The 24,556-nt window shown below is 44.9% G+C and overlaps 1 protein-coding gene across 1 annotated transcript in view; it reads left to right on the top strand.

Annotated features, from left to right (window-relative positions):
* Positions 1 to 24,556, top strand: part of LOC115116967 (regulating synaptic membrane exocytosis protein 2-like) — a 125,353-nt gene that overhangs the window by 67,457 nt on the left and 33,340 nt on the right. The window contains exon 5 of the mRNA XM_065027190.1: positions 6,980 to 7,272. Coding sequence (XP_064883262.1) covers positions 6,980 to 7,272 — 293 coding nt within the window. The remainder of the gene's footprint in view (positions 1 to 6,979; positions 7,273 to 24,556) is intronic.

Genomic DNA, 24,556 nt, shown 5'->3' with positions numbered 1-24,556 from the left:
AAGAGGCGATTGTCTCCTCCCTCCCCTGTTCATTTTACTTTGATGTAGTGTAGCACCACAGGCTTGACAGCTAAACAAAGCTCAGCACAAACTGGGATAGCTGAAGGCTGCTCTCTATCTTAAAGGACTTTCAGTCAATGCTGTAAATTGTTTCTTAGAAAGTGATGACCATACACTAGATTGGTCATCGAAAGCACCACCACGGCACCGCCCTTGAAATAGGCTATAGCATTGTTTGGCTGTAGAGATTTGCAACACACGAGGTTGTCTGAACGCTAGGCATGCTCATCTTATATAGAAGTTATTGATTCAAGTCCAGATGGATTAGATGGAGTAAATAGATGGAATAAAATATGGAGTATAATATCTTTGTATGGGACCAAATGCAAATGCGAAAGATGATAAGGATGTATGAACCCACCTTCAGTTTAAATGAAAAAACATTAGATAACAAATGACATATCAATCTAAACAGCTTGATGGTACCCATCGTAACCTAATACAATAGATCAGTAGCATACAGTACCTATATGCTCCAGCACACATCAGTAACCGAAAGGTCGCTGGTTTGAATCGCCAAACTGGTAAGATGGTAAAATCTGCAGTTCTGCTCTTGAGCAAAACTGAGGAGCACAACTGCCCCCCATACGTCATTTAAGGCAGCCCCTCCACACCTCTCTGTTTCAGAGGACACATTTCGGTTGAAGGCATGCAGTTGTGCAACTGACTAGGTATCTCGCTGAGTAAAGATTTTTACACTATTTTAGCTGAACAGTGTATCACTTCAAATCAAATCTTTTTTTTATTGGTCACATACACATGGTTAGCAGATGTTAATGTGAGCGTAGCGAAATGCTTGTGCTTCTAGTTCCAACAGTGCAGTAATATCTAACAAGTAATCTAACAATTCCCAATAACTACCTAATACCAACAAATCTAACAAGTAATCTGACAATTCCCCAACAACTACCTAATACACACAAATCTAAAGGGATGAATGAGAATATGTGCATATAAGTATATGGATGAGCGATGGCCAAGCGGCATAGGCAAGGTGCAATAGATGGTATGAAATACAGTATATACATGTGATATGAGTAATGTAAGATATGTAACATTATTAAAGTGGCATTATTTAGAGAGGCATTGTTTATAGTGACTAGTGATCTTTATTAATGTGGCATTATTTAGAGAGGCATTGTTTATAGTGACTAGTGATCTTTATTAAAGTGGCATTATTTAGAGAGGCATTGTTTATAGTGACTAGTGATCCATTTTTAAAGTTAAATATAGTGGCATTATTTAAAGACATTATTTAGAGTGGCATTGTTTATAGTGACTAGTGATCCATTTTTAAAGTGTCCTGTGATTGGGTCTCAATATAGTACAGTATATACTGGTGATGTCAGATAGGTAAACATTATTAAAGTGACATTATTTAGAGTGGCATTGTTTATAGTGACTAGTGATCTTTATTAAAGTGGCATTATTTAGAGAGGCATTATTTAAAGTAACTAGTGATCTTTATTAAAGTGACATTATTTAGAGAGGCATTATTTAAAGTAACTAGTGATCTTTATTAAAGTGACATTATTTAGAGAGGCATTATTTAAAGTAACTAGTGATCTTTATTAAAGTGGCATTATTTAGAGAGGCCATTTTTATTAAAGTGGCATTATTTAGAGAGGCATTGTTTATAGTGACTAGTGATCTTTATTAAAGTGGCATTATCAATTTAAAGTAACTAGTGATCAGTGGCATTATTTACATTGTTTATAGTGATGTGATCTTTATTAAAGATTATTTAGGTAAAAAGTAACATTCTTTATTAAAGTGGCATTATTTAGAGAGGCATTGTTTATAGTGACTAGTGATCTTTATTAAAGTGGCATTATTTAGAGTGGCATTGTTTATAGTGACTAGTGATCTTTATTAAAGTGTCCAGTGATTGGGTCTCAATGTAGTCAGCAGCCTCTCTGAGTTAATGATTGCTGTTTAGCAGTCTGATGGCCTTGAGATAGAAGCTGTTTCTCAATCTCTTGGTCCCAGCTTTGATGCACCTGTACTGACCTCGCCTTCTGGATGATAGCGGTGTGAACAGGCAGTGGCTCGGGTGGTTGTTGTCCTTGATGATCTTTTTGGCCTTCCTGTGACATTGGGTGCTGTAGGGGTCCTGGAGGGCAGGTAGTTTGCCCCGGGTGATGAAACCGTTGTGCAGACCACACCACCCGTTGTGCAGACACACCACCCTCTGGAGAGCCTTGCGGTTGAGGTCGGTGCAGATGCCGTACCAGGCGGTGATACAGCCCGACAGGATGCTCTCGATTGTGCACCTGTAAAAGTTTATCATGGTTTTGGGTGACAAGCCAAATTTCTTCAGCCTCCTGAGGTTGAAGAGGCGCTGTTGCACCTTCTTCACCACACTGTCTGTGTGGGTGGACCATTTCAGTTTGTCGGTGATGTGTACGCCGAGGAACTTAAAACTTTCCACCTTCTCCACTGCTGTCCCTTCGATGTGGATAGGGGGGTGCTCCCTCTGCTGTTTACTGAAGTCCAACATCATATCCTTTGTTTTGTTGACGTTGAGTGAGAGGTTGTTGTCCTGACACCACACTCTAGTGCCCTCACCTCCTCCCTGTAGGCTGTCTCGTCATTGTTGGTGATCAAGCCCACTACTGTTGTGTCGTCTGCAAACTTGATGATTGAGTTGGAGGCGTGCATGGCCATGCAGTCGTGGCTGAACAGGGAGTACAGGAGAGGGCTGAGCGCACACCCTTCTTACATAGGTATTCTTTATGTCCAGATGGGTTAGGGCAGTGTGCAGTGCAATGGCGATTGTGTCATCTGTGGACCTATTGGGGCGGTATGCAAACTGAAGTGGATCTAGGGTGGCCGGTAAGGTGGAGGTGATATGATCCTTGACTAGCCTCTCAAAGTACTTCATGATGACAGAAGTGAGTGCTTCGTGGCAGTGGTCACTTAGTTCAGTTATCTTTGCCTTCTTGAGTACAGGAACAATGGTAGTCATCTTGAAGCATATGGGGACAACAGACTGGGATAGGGAGCGATTAAATATGTCTGTAAACACACCAGCCAGCTGGTCTGCACATGCTCTGAGGACGTGGCTAGGGATGCCTTCTGGGCCAGCAGCCTTGCGAGGGTTAACATGTTTAACTTACCTTAAAACCCCATACCATTTAATTACTTTCCCGGGACAAACCCGGGAACTAGACAAAACCTTCAGGGGACCATGACACAACATCCAAAGAACGTCCTAAAAACGTCCTTGGGGACGTTCCTTGGACAAACCGCGAACTAGCCAAAACCTCCAGGGGACCATGACACAACGTCCCAAGAACATTCAGGGGACATTCAGGAGACCATGACACAATGTCCCAAGAACATTGTAAAAAGGTCCCCCAGAGAATATTTCCGTGGGACTATCATGCAACTTTCTTAGAACGTTCTCAGAACGTCAGTGCGATAATGTCGCACCAAAACCTTTATGGGACCTAATGGGAATGTCGCCGAATGTCCTCAGGACGTCCCTTGTTTGCTGGGACATTTAGTGGGCTACATATGCCATTTCTATTCCTCCGCTAGGTTTGGAGCACTAGGTTTTTTAATGTTCTATATTTGGGTGCAGGTTCAATGACTATGAAATGTGCAAACACAGGGAGAAATGGCCCAGCCTGGGGGGGCTGTCCCTTCCTCTCCCCTTCCTCCCCCACACCCATCCCCCTGACTGCACTCAGCCGTGAAGAGTTAGGCAGTGGGGAAGGAGGGAGGAGGGACTGCAGTCTGGCTGCAGTGAACACACCTCTGGCAATCAGTACAGCTGCTTGACCTGTGTGCGTGTGTGTGTGTGTGTGTGTGTGTGTATGTATGTGTGTTTGGTTTAGTGACTATTACAGATGCTAACAGTAGTCTGTCAGAGTGGGCCAAACTGACGCTCTCTGCTGCATCACTGGACGAACTGTTAGAGCGCACATGCTGTGTGAGTGTGTGTGTGTTGACACCACTTCTATGTGACTGAGGAGTATGGCTTCGACCTAAAACCTTATCATTGAATCATCTCTACTGTGATCAACCACTGCTTATATTTTTCACCATTTTCACTTTTTAGTGCATTAGTCATCCAGGTTATGTTTGGGTGCAGACCAGGCTGAGCTATGCTTAGCATGCCCTGCTCAGTATTCATTTGGCCTGTGTGTGTATGTCTTCCTGGTCTGTTTTGGAATACTAATGTACTATTAGGTATGTGCTGATGAAATAAAAGAGCCCACTGCATGTACAGTCTGAAGCTCAGAATGTGGTTCATTATTGTTGGCAGATTGGAGAACTGACTCTATGTAAATTGCACTTGTGAACAGTAAATAAGTAGGTCACGTCGTGCCATGCTGGCTGATGTACAAGGCTCTCTCTATCTGGGAAAGAACTGGGCTATGTTAAAAAACTTCTGAGGGATGAGGCTGTGCAAGTAGAAATACTGGTGTGCAAAAGAGCAGAAAAAAACAAAAAACATATGGGGATGAGGTAGGCATCTTGGTTGGATGGACTATTTACAGATGGTTGCATTTCAAAGATGGTGGTAGAAAAAAAACACGTTTTTTTCTTTGTATTTTCTTCTACCAGATCTCTTGTGTTATATTCTCCTACATTCAATTCACATTTCCACAAACTTCAAAGTGTTTCCCTTCAAATGGTACCAAGAATATGCATATCCTTGCTTCAGGGCCTGAGCTACAGGCAGTTAGATTTGGGTATGTCATTTTAGGCGAACATTGAAAAAAAAGGGGGCTAATCCCTAAGAAGTTTTAAGCATAGAGGGAGATTGGAGTAATGAACAGGAAGTGGGACCTGGTGTGGAGGTCGCGTTGTAGCGTGTGCGTGCGCATGCTTGTGACTGGTATGGAGGTTGTGTGTGTGTGTGTGCATGCTTGTGACTGGTATGGAGGTTGTGTTTGTGTGTGTGCATGCTTGTGACTGGTATGGAGGTTGTGTTTGTGTTTGTGACTGGTATGGAGGTTGTGTTTGTGTGTGTGCATGCTTGTGACTGGTATGGAGGTTGTGTTTGTGTTTGTGTATGCTTGTGACTGGTATGGAGGTTGTGTTTGTGTGTGTGCATGCTTGTGACTGGTATGGAGGTTGTGTTTGTGTGTGTGCATGCTTGTGACTGGTATGGAGGTTGTGTTCGTGTGTGCGCATGCTTGTGACTGGTATGGAGGTTGTGTTTGTGTGTGCGCATGCTTGTGACGGGTATGGAGGTTGTGTGTGTGTGTGTGTGCATGCTTGTGACTGGTAAGGAGGTTGTGTGTGTGTGTGTGCATGCTTGTGACTGGTATGGAGGTTGTGTTTGTGTGTGTGCAGTATGGAAGTAGAGTGTAGCCACCACCCCAGTGGTTCAGACATCTGATTGGCTGGGGTGGTAAGGAGACAACCTCTCATTGGTCATGCCTTCCGAATATGATTTATTTAAACATTTATTTTATTTTATTTAACTAGGCATATGACCCCCAGCCAGTTAGCCAACCAGTTAGCCAGCCAGCCACTAAGTCAGTGGAGGGTTGTGTAGTGTGCTGTGTAAGCCCAGCCCAGCCAATAGTAATCACAGTAATGCACTCCAGTACTGAGTCAGCTCAATGCTCTGACTATAGGACCAGGGCCAGAGTCAGGCTAAAACTAGCGACTGGAGGACACTGCTGCTGGGTTGAGTGCAGTTGCCTGCCTGTCTACTGTACATCACTGCTGTCAGTCAGTCTGTCAGTCACTGGCCATCAGCCTGAGTTCCTCATGGACCCTGATGCCCTGAGAGAGAGAGAGAGGCGCCAGGCAGCTGCCCATTTCTTCCTTTCCACTAGGCATCGCTCCTCCTCCAGACTAGGGTGGGCGGTTGTGAGGCTGGATGAGCTGCGTCTGAGGCGGAGTGATCAGGTTGCATCCCAAATGGCACCCTATGCTAAATATGGTGCACTACTTTTTGATCAGGGCCCATAGTGCACTACGTAGGGAATAGGGTGCCATTTGCGAAGCAGACCCGGGCTTTGAGGGCGGCTGTGCTGCGTCTGAGGTGGAGTGATCAGGGCTTTTGTCGGCTCCTGGATTTATGAGGCTAATGTGGAGGGAGGGGGCTGCAGACCACAGTTAGTGCTACTTTCTCTGTAGAGCTGCTGAACACAGTCTCTCTCCCATCCCTCTGCTATACACACACAGCTGTATTAAACAGTAGGGCTGCAGCTAGCTCCCTATTTAGATTCAGTTACTTACAGTACTGTGCACCACAAAGTTAGTACCATAGAAATAAAATCACCAATCAATGACTCTGTAACCACCCACTACCAACCAATTGACTTGAATGGGGATACCCAGTCTAGTGATTTCATTTCTGTGGCTGGTACCCCATATAAGCAAGTGGTGTAATTATGTACATTCTTAGAAAAAAAGGCGCTATCTAGAGCCTTAATGGGTTCTTTGGCTGTCCCCATAGGAGAACCGTTTGAGAACCGTTTTCCACAGAAGGTTCTACATGGAAGCAAAAATGGTCCTCCTGTGGGGACGGACAAATAACACTTTTGGAATCCTTTTTTCTGAGAATGTAGGGGGATGTAGATCATATGAACTTCCGATTCCTCATCATACTCACAGATTGTCCAGTGAACTCAACATTATGTCCTCGATTAGATATGGTGCTACATACAATCCTAATTTGCCCTAAGGCTACTGTATGTGTATGCAATATTGTCAAATCAGTCATATCCTCATCTGTATATTTACAGTGTTTCCTACAACATCTAGCAGGTCCAAGTATCCTTTTTGAATGATACTTGGCACGTCTCCTCTAGGGGTTGATCCATTCCATGACTCCTTTCATTGTAGTTCATTGCTGTAAGCCCACCACCACCACCACCACCACCACCACCACCACCACCACCATCCCCACCACTGCAGATATCTAACCCCCTCTGTCCTCTATGTACAGGTTATGTGGGTATGCAACTTGTGCCGAAAACAACAAGAAATCCTAACCAAGTCGGGAGCGTGGTTCTACAGCAGCGCCGCAGGGCCACGGGGCAGGTCTGAGGGCCCCAGGGTTCGACGTCACGAGGAGGCTCCCCAGGAGAAGAAGGCCAAACTGCAGCAGGATCTCCTCTACCAGGGGCCCACAGGGGACATATCAGCAGATAGAAGCAGACCTCCTGGGCTCCCCAGACAAGGCTCCCTCAACAACGGCTCAGGGCTGAGGCACTCAGGTCAAGGACAGGACATAGACAGGTGAGTCCAGTGTCTGTGTGGAAGGTTGTGTGTGTTAAACATATTTGAACAATTCCCCAGGGATTTGAGCTGGTTTTAACATTTTTGATCGTTATTGTGGAGGAACACTGTCTGTTAAAAGTGAAACCTGTTAGGGGAGAGTGGGGTAAGTTGAGCCAAAGGGTTAGTTGAGCCACCCCTTGTTTCTAGGAAACCATACACAAAATGAATAATGTGACCAAATATTTAGTATGAGGTCATCATTTCATGGAGTCCGTGAAGGAAGAAACCACATGAAAAATTGATAAGGAAGTTAGGTAAAAAAACAGATTTTCACAAAGTCAAATCAATTTATTGTGTTATAGGTTTCACGATGCTTGTATCTAAACCAAAGAAGATAGTTTTAAGATGGTTTTATACGTCAGTTGGGTCTCTATAAGCTACAATATGAGGTCCTAAACCTAGCATGAAAGTGCATCCTTCTAGCTGTGCAGGCTAATATTGTCAAAATGTTTGCCTTTTTGGGGTAAGTTAAGCCAATGGCCATGGGGTAAGTTAAGCCAATGGCCATGGGGTAAGTTAAACCAATGGCCATGAGGTAAGTTAAGCCAATGGCCACCATACACCATACAAATTATTATTATATTTAGTCCGTTTTAAGCATAATATACAGTACATAGTACTTGAAAGAGCAGCCAAGGCGGTGAGATAAAGGAAGAAGTCCATTTGAGCAGCAGCAAGGGATGAACAAATAGACTGAATGACACTGAAGAGGAACACGGACAAAATAAACATGAAAATGTACCTGTACCAGAGGCAATGATGAGTAGCAGAAACACACAAGGCCTTATCCGATGACATGGAATCTGAGCTTGCTAAACATATCAAACATCTTTGAGGACCAGTTTCATGGGCTTAGTATCCTCAAATGCAGAGAACTTGTCTGTGAATTGGCACATCGAAACAACATCCCTGTCCTAGACCAACTCGTCAAGAAATGGAAGGGTAAGTGATATTGAACAGAGGCATCCACAGTTGAAGTCGGAAGTTTACATACACTTAGGTCATTACAACTCGTTTTTCAACCACTCCACACATTTCTTGTTAACAAACTATAGTTTTGGCAAGTTGGTTAGGACATCTACTTTGTGCACGACACAATTAATTTTTCCAACAATTGTTTACAGACAGATTATTTCACAATTCACTGTATCACAATTCCAGTGGGTCAGAAATGTACATACACTAAGTTGACTGTGCCTTTAAACAGCTTGGAAAATTCCAGAAAATGATGTCATGGCTTTAGAAGCTTCTGATAGGCTAATTGACATCATTTGAGTCAATTGGAGGTGTACCTGTGGATGTATTTCAAGGCCTACCTTCAAACTCAGTGCCTCTTTGTTTGACATCATGGGAAAATCAAAAGAAATCAGCCAAAAATTGTAGACCTCCACAAGTCTGGTTCATCCTTGGAAGCAATTTCCAAACGCCTGAAGGTACCACATTCATCTGTACAAACAATAGTATGCACGTATAAACACCATGGGACCATGCAGCCGTCATACTACTCAGGAAGGAGATGCGTTCTGTCTCCTAGAGATGAACGTACTTTGGTGTGAAAAGTGCAAACAATCCCAGAACAACAGAAAAGGACCTTGTGAAGACGCTGCAGGAAAAGGTACAAAAGTATCCAGTAAAACCAGTCCTATATCGACATGACCTGAAAGGCCGCTCAGCAAGGAAGAAGCCACTGCTCCAAAACCGCCATCAAAAAGCCAGACTGCGGTTTGCAACTGCACATGGGGACAAAGATCATACCTTTTGGAGAAATGTCCTCTGGTCTGATGAAACAAAAATATAACTGTTTGGCCATAATGACCGTCGTTATGTTTGGAGGAAAAAGGGCGAGGCTTACAATCTGAAGAATAACATCCCAACCTTGAAGCACGAGGGTGGCAGCATCATGTTGTGTGGGTGCTTTGCTGCAGGGGGGACTGGTGCACTTCACAAAATCAATGGCATCATGAGGTAGGAAAATTATGTGGATATATTGAAGCAACATCTCAAGACATCAGTGTCACAGCTTGGTCACAAATGGGTGTTCCAAATGGACAATGACCCCAAGCATACTTCCAAAGTTGTGGCAAAATGGCTTAAGGAAAACAAAGTCAAGGTATTGGAGTGGCCATCACAAAGCCCTGACCTCAAACCCTTAGAAAATTTGTGTGCAGAACTGAAAAAGCGTGTGCGAGCAAGGTGGTCAAACCTGACTGTTACACCAGCTCTGTCAGGAGGAATGTGCCAAAAAATTCACCCAATTTATTGTGGGAAGCTTGTGGAAGGCTACCCGGAACATTTGACCCAAGGTAAACAATTTAAAGGCAATGCTACCAAATACTAATTGAGTGTATGTAAACTTCTGACCCACTGGGAATGTTACAAATAAATAAAAGCTGAAATAAATAATTCTCTCTACTATTATTCTGACATTTCACATTCTTAAAAGAAAGTGGCGATCCTAACTGACCTAAAACAGGGATTTTTTACTCTGATTAAATGTCAGGAATTGTGAAAAATTGAGTTTAAATGTATTTGGCTAAGGTGTATGCAAGCTTCCGACTTCAACTGTACATTTAAGATATAAAGTATTCAGACCCCTTGACTTTTTCCAGATTTTGTTCCGTTACAGCCTTATTCTAAAATTGATTCAATAAAAGAAAATCATCATCAACCTAGACACAAACTAAGAAATCGTGGGAGAAGGGCCTTGGCCAGGGAGGTGACCAAGAACCCAATGGTCACTTTGATAGAACTCCAGAGTGTCTCTGAGGACATGGGATAACCTTACAGAAGGACAACCATCTCTGCAGCACTCAAACAATCAGGCCTTTATGGTAGAGTGGCAAGACGAAAGCCACTCCTCAGTAAAAGGCATATGACAGCCCACTTGGAGTCCAAAAGGCACCTAAAAGATTCTCAGACAATGAGAAACAAGATAATCTGGCCTGAATGGCAAGCGTCACGTCTGGAGGAAAGCTGTCACCATCCCTACGATGAAGCATGGTGGTGGCAGCATCATGCTGTGGGGATGTCTTTCAGCCACAGGGACTGGGATACTAGTCAGGATTGAGGGAAAGATGACCAGAGCAAAGTACAGAGAGACCCTTGATAAAAACCTGCTCCAGAGCCCTCAGAACCTCAGACTGGGGCGAAGGTTCACCTTCCAAAAAGACAACGACCCTAAACACACAGCCAAGACAACGCAGGAGTGGCTTCGGGACAAGTCTCTGAATGTCCTTGAGTGGCCCAGCCAGAGCCCAGACTTGAACCCGATCGAACATCTCTCTAGAGACCTGAAAATAGCTGTGCAGCGATGCTCTCCATCCAACCTGACAGAGCTTGAGAGGATCTGCAGAGAATAATGGGAAAAACTCCCCAAATACAGGTGTGCCAAGTTTGTAGCGTCATACCCAAGAAAACTCTAGGCTGTAATCGCTGCCAAAGGTGCTTCAACAAAGCACTGAGTAAATGGTCTGAATAGTTATGTAAATGTGATATTTAATTTTTTTTTTCTATATTTGACAACATTTCTAAAAAACTGTTTTTGCTTTGTCATTATGGGGTATTGTGTGTAGATTAACGAAACAATCAAACATTTGAATCCATTTTATAATAAGGCTGTAACGTATCAAAATGTGGAAAAAGTCAAGGGGTCTGAATACTTTTCGAATGCACTGTACAATATACCATACCCCCATTCCATGAATTCAACTTTGACCTACCAGCACCATCACCCACTGTCACAGAACACCATCACCCACAAGGTTACCCCAAGGTGGCTCCATTTACCCTGTCCCTATGCTGAATTGACCCCATACCCGGGGTAAGTTGTGTCAAGAGACCACTGTTTGGACAAGCTGTGTTTTCAAAACTGTTACGTTTACATGAGTTCTAATTATTTCCAGGGATACACAACATCCTGAAATATATGGAGATATCTTTGTTAGAAAGAATACTATATTTTCCGTTGACATAGTGGTGCTAAATAAATAAAAAATGGCTAAACTTGCCCCACTCTTGCCTATAGCAAGCTGTGTCATGTGGTTGGTTAAGTTGAAATTCCTCTGGAGTTGTATTGGAGGGAGTGATGTTCGGGGCCTGGGAAAAGTGTAGGGTAAAATCAAAATCAAAGCTATGGCTCCTAGCAAATGACTTCTTTTTTGAGAACGGTAAACAGTTTGATCACACAGATGTGTATGCATGAGGCCCATGAAGCAGGAAAGACACATGGACACCATTACCTAAAATAAGTTCAACATTGACACACCCAAACACACAGACACAGACAAACAAACACACACACACGTAAATATACTTAAATTCGCCCACTCACAACTACACATAACACACATTCACACACGTACAAGCACACACCCACACACTGACTCCCACACTGGATGACTGGTGTCTTTCATCTTTCCCCTTAAGTCAAACTCAGCTAGAGGGATTCCCTAGCTGGTGAACTGACTGATGGTGACTATAATACTGCATTCACTGTGTCTTCCTCTGAAGCAGCAGAAACCAGACATGCTGAAGAAGCCCTTGGCTGCAACTCATCACAATAACTAGATAGACGTTTTGTCCTACTGTTCTCTAGGCATGTTTTAGCCAGGTACAGATAGTACAGGAACATGTTGGGAAAGAACGTCCTGGCTGTATAACGTCACTGTTGTCACAAGGGAGAGTTGGAGACTGTACTGTTTCTTCCAAAAATGTACGCAAAATAGATCTCAATCGGGACCTACATGTTTAAATAAAGAATAAGAAAATAGACCGGCTGTTGGATTGCACTTCTATGCTGTGCTTGTGAATCCTTTTTCTCTGTGCCTTGGCTTGCTTGTGTCGTCACAGCTGATTTATTGTAATTCCATTTATCACCACACGGTGTCTCCTTCCTCTCTCCATAGTCCACTGACACAGAGGGAGGGAGAGAGAGAGAGAGAGAGAGAGAGAGAGAGAGAGAGAGAGATAGATAGATAGATAGATAGATAGATAGATAGATAGATCAAAACAGAGAGCGAGAGAAAGACAGAGAAAGAGAGAGCGACAGAGAGGCAGAGAGACAAAGAGAGAGAGAGAGAGAGACAAAGAGAGAGAGAGAGAGAGAGAGAGAGAGAGAGAAAGACAGAGCGACAGAGAGAGAGAGAGACAGAGCGACAGAGAGAGAGAGAGACAGAGAGAGAGACAGAGAGGCAGAGAGACAAAGAGAGAGAGAGAGAGAGAGAGAGAGAGAGAGACCCTGCACACATTTTTCTAGTGCATCTCATACAGCAGAAATATGTTCCTCTAGTCTCCTCATTGTGTCATTCTGAGTCTGTACTCTGTAGTCCAGACCTGGGTTCAAATAGTATTTGTTTTCTATCAAATATTGACTTGCTCTCGATTGATCTTGACTGGTGCAAAGGGAACCAACAGAATAGTCCCAAACATGCAAAACCTGCCCATCTGGAACCCTAGAAAGGTTCAATCAAATGCTCATTGTATTTGAATGAAAACAAATGCTTTTTGAACCCAGGCAGGTCTGGACGGTATTTCCAACCGTTCCATAACCCAGGGATCAGTCATGGTGAGCTGCCCTGGGAGGAACAGATGTCCTCTTCCTACTCTCTCTGCTATCCTGCAATTCTGCCTCTCTGATCCTATCTGCTTCTCCCTGCTCTTCGCTGCTCCTACCCGCTCCTTCCTGTCCTCCTTGCTCCTCCCTGCTCCTCTCTTTTCCTCTCTGCTCCTCCCTGCCCCTCTCTTTTCCTCTCTGCTCCTCCCTCCTCCTCTCTGCTCCTCCCTGCTCCTCTCTGCTCATCTCTGCTCCTCTCTTTTCCTCTCTGATTCTCCCTGCTCCTCTCTGCTCCTCCCTGCCCCTCTCTTTTCCTCTCTGCTCCGCCCTGCTCTTCTCTTCTTCTCTCTGCTCCCATCTCCTCTTCTCTGCTCCTCCCTACTCCTCTCTGCACCTCCCTGTTCCTCTATGCTCCTCTCTTCTTCCTCTCTGCACCTCCCTGTTGCTCTATGCTCATCTATTCTCCCTATCTGCACCTCCCTGTTCCTCTATGCTCATCTCTTCTCCTCTCTGCACCTCCCTGTTGCTCTATGCTCATCTCTTCTCCTCTCTGCACCTCCCTGTTCCTCTATGCTCCTCTTTTCTCCCTCTCTGCACCTCCCTGTTGCTCTATGCTCATCTCTTCTCCTTTCTGCACCTCCCTGTTCCTCTATTCCCATCTCTTCTCTCTGCACCTCCCTGTCCCTCTCTGCTCCTCCCTACTCCTCTCTGCTCCTCTCTTCTCCTCCCTACTCCTCTCTGCTCCTCCCTACTCCTCTCTTCTCCTTTCTGCACCTCCCTGTTCCTCTATGCTCCTTCCTCTCTGCACCTCCCTGTTCCTCTATGCTCCTCTCATCTTCCTCTCTGCACCTCCCTGTTCCTCTATGCTCCTCTCTTCTCCCTCTCTGCACCTCCCTGTTCCTCTATGCTCATCTCTTCTCCTCTCTGCACCTCCCTGTTCCTCTCTTCTCCCTCTCTGCACCTCCCTGTTCCTCTATGCTCCTCTCTTCTCCCTCTGCACCTCCCTGTTCCTCTATGCTCCTCTCTTCTCCCTCTCTGCACCTCCCTGTTCCTCTCTGCTCCTCTCTTCTCCCTCTCTGCACCTCCCTGTTCCTCTATGCTCCTCTCTGCACCTCCCTGTTCCTCTATGCTCCTCTCTTCTCCCTCTCTGCACCTCCCTGTTCCTCTCTTCTCCTTTCTGCACCTCCCTGTTCCTCTATGCTCATCTCTTCTCCCTCTCTGCACCTCCCTGTTCCTCTATGCTCTTCTCTTATCCTCTATGCTCCTTCCTCTCCCTGTTCCTCTCTGCTCATCTCTGTTCCTCTATTCTCCTTCCTCTCTGCTCATCTCTGTTCCTCTATGCTCTTTCCTCTCCTTTTCCTCTCTGCTCATCTCTGTTCCTCTATGCTCCTTCCTATCTCTGTTCCTCTCTGCCCACTGGAACAGACTTCCTGATGAGAAGAGAGGGATCGTGGGTCGTATGTTGTGTTATCCAGTGCACTGTGGGCCCAGTGGGTGATTCACTCCACAGAGAGGCTACCCACACACCGCATACTGTAGATGCCACACACACACACACACACACACACACACACACACACACACACACACACACACACACACACACACCCACACCCACACACAGGAGGTGTGTTTCACTCGACCCCATTCCTCCTCCGCGCCTGTTCCGCTGTCGACCTTGTAAAGGTGTACCTGATGGGCCGCGTCCCCCCTAGTCTAGCACTGGGACAAACAAGCCTTTACCGTACTGTAGCCACTCTGGGGTTAGAGACACAACTCATTAAGCCTGTGTCCTCTCCCTTCCATTACAACCTTGTGTTGGGCTCTTTTTACTCCCAGACACACAGTAATGGAAAGATTAATATTGACAATATTGACAGAGAACAATATGGACAATATTCTGCCCACTTGGCAGTTGACTGTTGGTCACAAATATTAAGAAATGTGATGGGTTTCTGCTTCTGGTGAAAAGTAGTGCACTTCCGGTCAAAAATAGTGCAGTATAACGGGAATAGGGTGCCGGGGCGGCAGGATGGCCTAGTGGTTAGAGAGTTGGACTAGGAACCGGAAGGTTGCAAGTTCAAACCCCCGAGCTGACAAGGTACTAATCTGCCGTTCTGCCCCTGAACAGGCAGTTAACCCACTGTTCCTAGGCCGTCATTGAAAATAAGAATTTGTTCTTAACTGACTTGCCTGGTTAAATAAAGGTAAAATAAAAAATTAAAAAATATTCAAACAGATATTGGAGTAGGACTCTGGGACCTGTCTAGCAGAGTAGAATTGATTGAAACTGCTTTACCTTATAAGGTTTTAAAGGAGCAATGTCTAGTAACTAACTAGCTGCTATGATGCAATCTGCATTTTAACAATGAGCATTCTCACTGTTTAACAGATTTCAGCAAAATAAACACACACACACACACACACACAGCATCTCACAGCCAACAAAGACAGCTAGTTAATTCTGAGGTTGTTGTATTTGATTACTAGTTAGATCAGGCTGTGGAATGTGAGCTCAGAGCTCACTGTGTTGTTCGGTGGCTCTCTCTCTATATTAATTGACTTTATGGCAGAGAGGGAGAATGGTAGCAGTGAACGATTCTGGCTTTGGCAGCACTGAGTTCAGTGGCGACACAGAACCGGAAACGGCCTGTCTGAGAACTCAGGGGACAATGGTGATGATGTATAAAATAGAACTCCCACTCTGCATAATCACCAAAAAGCACTTTCATTCATCTAAAGAATGTGTAAATGAACTCAGAATCTATTCCACTGAAAGAGAAAGAGGTTTCCAGCTGACAGCCTGTTTATAAGGTGAAATAACTTCAAAAAGGGTCACATTTACCTTGGTCTCGGAGGTGTCATTGAAATGAACACACAGATACCCAACATCCAGGACGACGAGGTAGTCAGGGTGTGGAGACACTGATGAAACAGCAATAATTAGGCTGGGATTAGAATATAATTATCTACTTGTGTTTCTCAAGGTTTCCCATGTTTATCCACCCAGCCCAAACCCTGGCTCAGCCTCAACCCTAGCCCCAGCTGAGCCCCATACCCCAGCCCAGCCCCAACCTTATACCCCAGCCCAGCCCCAACCACAACCTTATACCCCAGCCCAGCCCCAATCACAACCTTATACCCCAGCCCAGCCCCCAGCCCCAACCAAGTTCAGCGCATTAGTATTGTATTACTTAGCAGGACAAAAGAAACACAGCTAGCCAACATGAGCTTAAATCCAGCCCGTTACTTGTTACATTGGTGTCATGAAGTGAGATGGGTGTTTCCTACCCAAGCTAGTGGAGGCACGTGCAGAGATGCATTACGGTGTACAGCAGCATGGAGGGCGTAGTGAGTCCTCAGTCATGTTTACCAATGTCACCAATACATCTGGATGTTTTGGGGCTTATGGTTTAAGTGATCTAATATTATATTAAATCCACCTTTTATTCATCAAATGAACCTCTGTGTAAATGACAGAATAACTGTATGCTTAGTGTTTATTCTGATCGTTATATAAACCATTGATCAGAGAGAAGTGCAAATCACATCTAGGCATCTTTAGGCAATAAGGCACAGGGTGTGGTATATGGCCAGGGGGTGTGGTATAAGCACGACACAACATGGAGTGCCTGGACACAGCCCTAGCCGTGGTATATTGGCCATATATCACAAACTCCAGAGGTGCCTTATTGCTATTATAAACTGGTTACCAATGTAAGTAGAGCAGTACAAATAAATGTTTTGTCATACCCGTGGTACACGGTCTGCTATACTATGGCTGTCAGCCAATCAGAATTCAGGGCTCGAACCACCCAGTTTATAAAATTGAATATAACTTTCTTATACAGACACTGTGCATCCATCCATCCATGTTGGCCTTCACTCACACCTGCCATTTCTTCTGTGTTAAATGGCCCTTTGCTTAATGTCTGCAACTCCCATATGAGCTGCTGGAGTTAGTAGACAACCCCCCTTGTCCTCCCACTGAGGATCATCCAGTCTGATTTGTTAGTAAACTCTGTCAGGCCCATTTGATTGCATTCCCTTCGTCCACCTTTTATTTCTCTCCCCTTTCTCAGACTCTCTCCCCCTCTCCCAGAGGAAGTAGAATGCCTTGTCCTCCTCCCTTATGAGAGCTGAAGGTTGGCAGTCATATATGGCAAAAGCACTGACGACAGCATCTCTGCGCGCCCATGTATTGTATCTGCGTGCGCGGTCCAGAGTATGAGAAAGAGAAGGATACGGCAAGCGTGTGCGTGAGCGAATGCTTGCGTGTTGTGTGTGTATGTATGTGTGTGTTTGTATGCGTGCTCTAATAGGCAGAGAGAAATATGAGTTGAGTATGAGCTGCCCCTGATGCACCGGTAAGTGAAGCTTGCTTTGCTGGAAGATGCCTCGCTGCTGCTTCCCCCCATCACCTCCACTGCAAATAGATCCTGCTACAGCCCGATAGATTTTGTCGGGTTAAGTTCGGAGCATTATGACTGTACATTCCAGCCTCGACTGCTTTTCATTTAAGGACTCTTTCTACCAAGATCAGGAGAAATATGGAACTTGATTGGCGTCTTCGCGTTTAATGCGTCCCTGGAGATAAACAGACGCGGGTCCGGACGGAGAGCGAGGCAGCGCAGGTGGATGTATTGTGTTTGAGGAAAAGGGCCATACTGAGGATAAAAGACACGAAGGGAAAAGGAGGAAAATGCAGTTCGATACATTGCGTCAATTTTGTAGCTCCGTTCTATCCCATTTTAATGAGGCTTTTACGCCGCCTCAGAACATTCTGCAGACGGAACTATTCGAGCAGGCGTTGAGCAACATCGGGTGAGTGATTCCTTTGCAAGAATGTGTGATTTATGATGGGCTTCCCCCGTTGGTATGTCAAAGGAGCATTCGAAGAGAGGGGGCTTCGCTTATTGATCCATCCGCAGCAGGCTATGCGAAGACATCGCCTTCCTTCCGGGGAGTTGCAGTTGATATTCCTCCTCGCAGAGAGAGAGAGAGAGAGAGAGGGGGGGGGGGGGGGTGTTGTTGGATGGAACGGACGGGAAACAATACGGCTAAAATGTGATAATGCTGAGATGTGTGTGTGTTTCTGTCTCGATGTACCGCTGCTGCCGCATGTGTGTGCTGCCGTCATAAACTGCTGTGCCCGCTTGCGCGGATAACATTACGGTATGTCGTAATATTGCTCCAGCCTCGAATCATTTGAGTCATTTGCGACCCTCTTTTTCATACGCTATGCTATGGTAACTACCTCCATTCCTAACCCACACCAATACTGGATTTTTCCCCCATGACCATGTCAGCAGTTTTGTATTATCCTACAGTAACTGTGATTCTTGCTAAATACTGAAGTTAATTAATGTAATGTACATATCATACATACTATTTTTGCTAAATAATCTTGGAAATTCAGCACAAATACTGCCCAACCACTACACACTTATGCAATATGGAGAAATGACTGTAAATGTAATAAAATGTGTGTGTGATGTACAGCAGAGAATGGGATGGAGTCTAGGGAAAGAGAAAGCGCAGCAGGCATTTTGTAGCCCAGAAACAAGCCTATAGATACAACATGCATTTTCCCCCTCATGTTCTTTTTTTCTTATCTCTCCCTCAGAAATAATTCACAGTGTGGCCTCGCTAGCTCTCTGCCCCCTCACATTACATATACCCAACAGCACAGCACACTCACTCAGCCACGGAGGTGTGGTTTACACAGACAGCTGCCTATATGTGTTCCTTCAGTAGCCTATTATCATCATCATCATCATAATCGACATCATCATCATCATCATCATCACATTTTACAGATTTACATTTGATACTATTTAAAGGGATGCTTCGGGATTTTGGCAATGAGGCCCTCTGTCTACTTCCCCAGAGTCAGATGAACACGTGGATACCATTATGATAAAGAGCCTCATTGCCAAAATCCCGAAGCATCCCTTTAAGCCTATAAGAAGGATATGAGGATACGATAGTAGTCTAACTAACCCATATCCACCTAGACACCTCAGTGAAGAGACAGGAAAGACTGGAGGACAGCATACTGTATTGTATATTAAAGGACCAACTAAATCATGACCACTTGATACAAGATCAAGCTGCTCTCACTGTTCCTCAAGGCCCATATTCCTAGAGTCTCAGAGAAGGAGTGCTGGTCCCACCTGTTCATATAATCTCATTCAGAGGGCGGAGCAAGCATGTTGGAGTGAACGGCTGTGCGTGAGAGGCTCCTGCAACTTTTTTGCGAAATAATCTAATTGAACCTACTTTATGGCACTTTTTACAACAAACGTTTCTTTCTAATACAAGATTGTAACTTTTTATATGAAAATGCCGAGTAATAAGCGACCAAAGGACAATAAATCCACAGCGGAGGCCTACTCCCCACTAAACAACGAGACAGACATGGCGGGAGGCACATGCAACAACGTGACACTTACAGAACTTACCCGGGCTTTGGGGGAGCTACGTGTTGCTATAGCTGAGGATCTTAAGGCCACTATTGCTGAACTGGACACCAAAATCGAGAGCATCATTCGAACGGTCGCTTCGCATGGCCAGAGTATTGTGGACCTTGAGAAAGCTTCTGAATTCAACGCTGGTAGGATCGACGAGTTAGAGAAGCTATGCACGTCATTGCAGGATAGTGTGCAGAGGCTTTCTGTGAAAGTGGTAGACCTGGAGGGCCGATCCAGACGTAATAACCTTCGCGTTGTTGATCTGGCAGAGGGAGTAGAGGCGGGCTCTCGCCCCACCGACTTCTTCGCCAAGCTATTGAAGGATGCAATGGGATCGGATGTTTTGGATTCGGATCCCCACCTGGACCGTGCACATCGCTCCCTTGTCCCAGTGCCTGGACCGGGCCAACGTCCTCGCCCAGTAATCATCTGTTGTCACAGTTTCAAGACCAAGGATCTTATCCTGCGTGAAGCTCGAATGAGGGGCAACCTGTCACATAAAGGGCATCCATTCTGTGTATATGAGGATTATGCGCCCGATGTGGCAAAGCATCGCGCCGACTACAGAGATGTCATGACCAAACTCTACAAACTCCATCTTCACCCAGCCTTACTCTTCCCTGCAAGACTAAGAATTACCCCGCCTTCCGGTGAGAAGATTTGGCTCTCCTCGATTTTGGACGCAGAGAAGTTTATCCGGGGATATACACCAATCCCCCGTACAGGTTAGAGTGCCTTGTCATTGCGTGTTAGGGTCTGCTCATGGACTCGAATCCATACTATACCATATTGGGTGAAACCGTATTAAACGGGCTCAACAAGGGCTACCGAACATGTAAGACGCTGAGCCGACCAATGGAGGGCGGTCAGAGCTCTCATTTAACATTAAATTCACTTTCATCCCGGCTGTGCTCAGCGATGCATATTTTTACTTCCAGGTTTGATCACTGACACCTTCGGATGGATATACTTATATTCCCCCACTTTTGTTTTGTTTCATTATTTATTTTACAATCCTTACATCATTCTTACTACCATACCATTTATTTATTGCTTGCATGGGACTGGGGGTGATGGTTGGGCAGACGCAGACACCTGGTTAGCAAGTTGATGTTTTGTGCCGTTCTGCCTTTGTCTAGCCGTGGGCCGCTCTCCCGACTAGAGTCCCACCAGCCCTCTTTAGTGCTTATGGCTGTGTAGGTGTGCGTACATATAATTACTATTTGTACTTTATTACTTTTTTCTCTTAGCATTTTAGTATTATGTATGTGTATATTTTAAATCAGTGTGGATTGTTATACTGGGGTATGAATGTTTGTATGTGTATATGTGCATATGGATGTATATACATATTCTTTAAATATATATACGATTTTTTTGTGTGGGTATGTATGTATGTATGTATGTGTGTGTGTGTGTGTGTGTATGTGTATGTGTGTATGCATGTGTGTATGTGTATGTATATATATATATGTATATATATATTTTATTTTTTATTTTATAAAAAAAAAAAAATTAAATGGGGGGGAACGTTTAATTGAGCAAATCCTTGTTCCGATCTCCTGACCCACAGTATGTAAAAAAGTACGGCTGACTATGTTGGTTGCGGATGGTTTATTCTTTGACCGGCAGTGCTTAGCAATATAATCTTGAGGCTATATCTTGCTTATCTCTGGGATTGACCCAGGGTGACGCTTAAATGCGCAATATGTTTAAGTTGCAACTTATTCTGTTTAGGTTTATTAGATGCCAACTGAACACTTAATTCGCGGGAGCCTCCTCAGTTCATATGTTAGTAGAAGTTCTAGGATAGTGAGAGGTGAACGTATAGTTGGGATTTTATTTTTGTTTTACCTCTTGTTCGAGGTCGCGCCGTGCTTTTTTGGCATCGGCCAGACAATGTGTTTATTATTTTTATTTTTCCTTTTTTTTCTCTCCTGTTTGTACATGCCTGTTAAATGTGGGTTGATGGGGGGGGTTAAGTGTTGGGGAAATTAGGGGAACAGGGTAGGAAGTAAAGGTGCTTGCAGGGGGGAGGGGTGGGTTGGATACTGCTCGGGTGTAGGTGCTACATATGCTGATCGTGATGGTTTGGTGCGCTTTCTTAACTTTTTATCAAGTTACATGGTATGCAGGCCACCATAGGAACTACAAACGAGAGGAGGGCGGGGCTTACATTCACTTCCTGGAATGTCAAGGGTTTAAACGAACCAATTAAGAGGGGCAAGGTCCTAGCCCACTTGAAAGCACTCTCGTCTGATATTATATTTTTGCAAGAAACCCATCTGAAGAATAACTCTCATAGCAGACTTAAGTGTAGGTGGGTGGGGCAAGTGTATCACTCTAACTTCTCTGCCAAAACGAGAGGCACAGCGATTCTGGTACGGAAAGGAATTCCCTTTCTACATAAAACCACCCTTGCGGATAAAGAGGGTCGGTACCCTCTGCCCCCAGCTGTGCTCTGGACACCATATGTGAACTGATTGCCCCCCATCTATCTTCAGAGCTCGTGCTGCTAGGCGACCTAAACTGGAACATGCTTAACACCCCAGCCATCCTACAATCTAAACTTGATGCCCTCAATCTCACACAAATTATCAATGAACCTACCAGGTACCCCCCCCAAAGCCTTAAACACGGGCACCCTCATAGATATCATCCTAACCAACTTCCCCTCTAAATACACCTCTGCTGTCTTCAACCAAGATCTCAGCGATCACTGCCTCATTGCCTGCATCCGTAATGGGTCAGCGGTCAAACGACCTCCACTCATCACTGTAAAACGCTCCCTGAAACACTTCAGCGAGCAGGCCTTTCTAATCGACCTGGCCGGGGTATCCTGGAAGGATATTGATCTCATCCCGTCAGTAGAGGATGCCTGGATATTTTAAAAAAATGCCTTCCTAACCATCTTAAATAAACATGCCCCATTCAAGAAATTTAGAACCAGGAACAGATATAGCCCTTGGTTCTCCCCAGACCTGACTGCCCTTAACCAACACAAAAACATCCTATGGCGTTCTGCATTAGCATCGAACAGCCCCCGTGATATGCAGCTGTTCAGGGAAGCTAGAAACCATTATACACAGGCAGTTAGAAAAGCCAAGGCTAGCTTTTTCAAGCAGAAATTTGCTTCCTGCAACACTAACTCAAAAAAGTTCTGGGACACTGTAAAGTCCATGGAGAATAAGAGCACCTCCTCCCAGCTGCCCACTGCACTGAAGATAGGAAACACTGTCACCACTGATAAATCCACCATAATTGAGCATTTCAATACGCATTTTTCTACGGCTGGCCATGCTTTCCACCTGGCTACTCCTACCCCGGTCAACAGCACTGCACCCCCAACAGCAACTCGCCCAAGCCTTCCCCATTTCTCCGTCTCCCAAATCCATTCAGCTGATGTTCTGAAAGAGCTGAAAAATCTGGACCCCTACAAATCAGCCGGGCTAGACAATCTGGACCCTTTCTTTCTAAAATTATCTGCCGAAATTGTTGCCACCCCTATTACTAGCCTGTTCAACCTCTCTTTCGTGTCGTCTGAGATTCCCAAAGATTGGAAAGCAGCTGCTGTCATCCCCCTCTTCAAAGGGGGGGACACTCTTGACCCAAACTGCTACAGACCTATATCTATCCTACCATGCCTTTCTAAGGTCTTCGAAAGCCAAGTCAGCAAACAGATTACCGACCATTTCGAATCTCACCATACCTTCTCTGCTATGCAATCTGGTTTCAGAGCTGGTCATGGGTGCACCTCAGCCACGCTCAAGGTCCTAAACGATATCTTAACCGCCATCGATAAGAAACATTACTGTGCAGCCGTATTCATTGATCTGGCCAAGGCTTTCGACTCTGTCAATCACCACATCCTCATCGGCAGACTCGACAGCCTTGGTTTCTCAAATGATTGCCTCGCCTGGTTCACCAACTACTTCTCTGATAGAGTTCAGTGTGTCAAATCGGAGGGTCTGCTGTCCGGACCTCTGGCAGTCTCTATGGGGCTGCCACAGGGTTCAATTATTGGACCGACTCTCTTCTCTGTATACATCAATGAGGTCGCTCTTGCTGCTGGTGAGTCTCTGATCCACCTCTACGCAGACGACACCATTCTGTATACTTCCGGCCCTTCTTTGGACACTGTGTTAACAACCCACCAGGCAAGCTTCAATGCCATACAACACTCCTTCCGTGGCCTCCAATTGCTCTTAAATACAAGTAAAACTAAATGCATGCTCTTCAACCGATTGCTACCTGCACCTACCCGCCTGTCCAACATCACTACTCTGGACGGCTCTGACTTAGAATACGTGGACAACTACAAATACTTAGGTGTCTGGTTAGACTGTAAACTCTCCTTCCAGACCCATATCAAACATCTCCAATCCAAAGTTAAATCTAGAATTGGCTTCCTATTTCGCAACAAAGCATCCTTCACTCATGCTGCCAAACATACCCTTGTAAAACTGACCATCCTACCAATCCTCGACTTTGGCGATGTCATTTACAAAATAGCGTCCAATACCCTACTCAACAAATTGGATGCAGTCTATTACAGTGCAATCCGTTTTGTCACCAAAGCCCCATATACTACCCACCATTGCGACCTGTACGCTCTCGTTGGCTGGCCCTCGCTTCATACTCGTCGCCAAACCCACTGGCTCCATGTCATCTACAAGACCCTGCTAGGTAAAGTCCCCCTTATCTCAGCTCGCTGGTCACCATAGCATCTCCCACCTGTAGCACACGCTCCAGCAGGTATATCTCTAGTCACCCCCAAAACCAATTCTTTCTTTGGCCGCCTCTCCTTCCAGTTCTCTGCTGCCAATGACTGGAACGAACTACAAAAATCTCTGAAACTGGAAACACTTATCTCCCTCACTAGCTTTAAGCACCAACTGTCAGAGCATCTTACAGATTACTGCACCTGTACATAGCCCACCTATAATTTAGCCCAAACAACTACCTCTTTCCCAACTGTATTTAATTAATTTATTTATTTTGCTCCTTTGCACCCCATTATTTTTATTTCTACTTTGCACATTCTTCCATTGCAAAACTACCATTCCAGTGTTTTACTTGCTATATTGTATTTACTTTGCCACCATGGCCTTTTTTGCCTTTACCTCCCTTCTCACCTCATTTGCTCACATTGTATATAGACTTGTTTATACTGTATTATTGACTGTATGTTTGTTTTACTCCATGTGTAACTCTGTGT

Source organism: Oncorhynchus nerka, linkage group LG14, assembly GCF_034236695.1.
Source record: "Oncorhynchus nerka isolate Pitt River linkage group LG14, Oner_Uvic_2.0, whole genome shotgun sequence".
In the NCBI taxonomy this organism is placed as follows: Eukaryota; Metazoa; Chordata; class Actinopteri; order Salmoniformes; family Salmonidae; genus Oncorhynchus; species Oncorhynchus nerka.
Note: the sequence above shows the minus strand (reverse complement) of the source record. Positions and strands in the feature narration are given on the sequence as shown.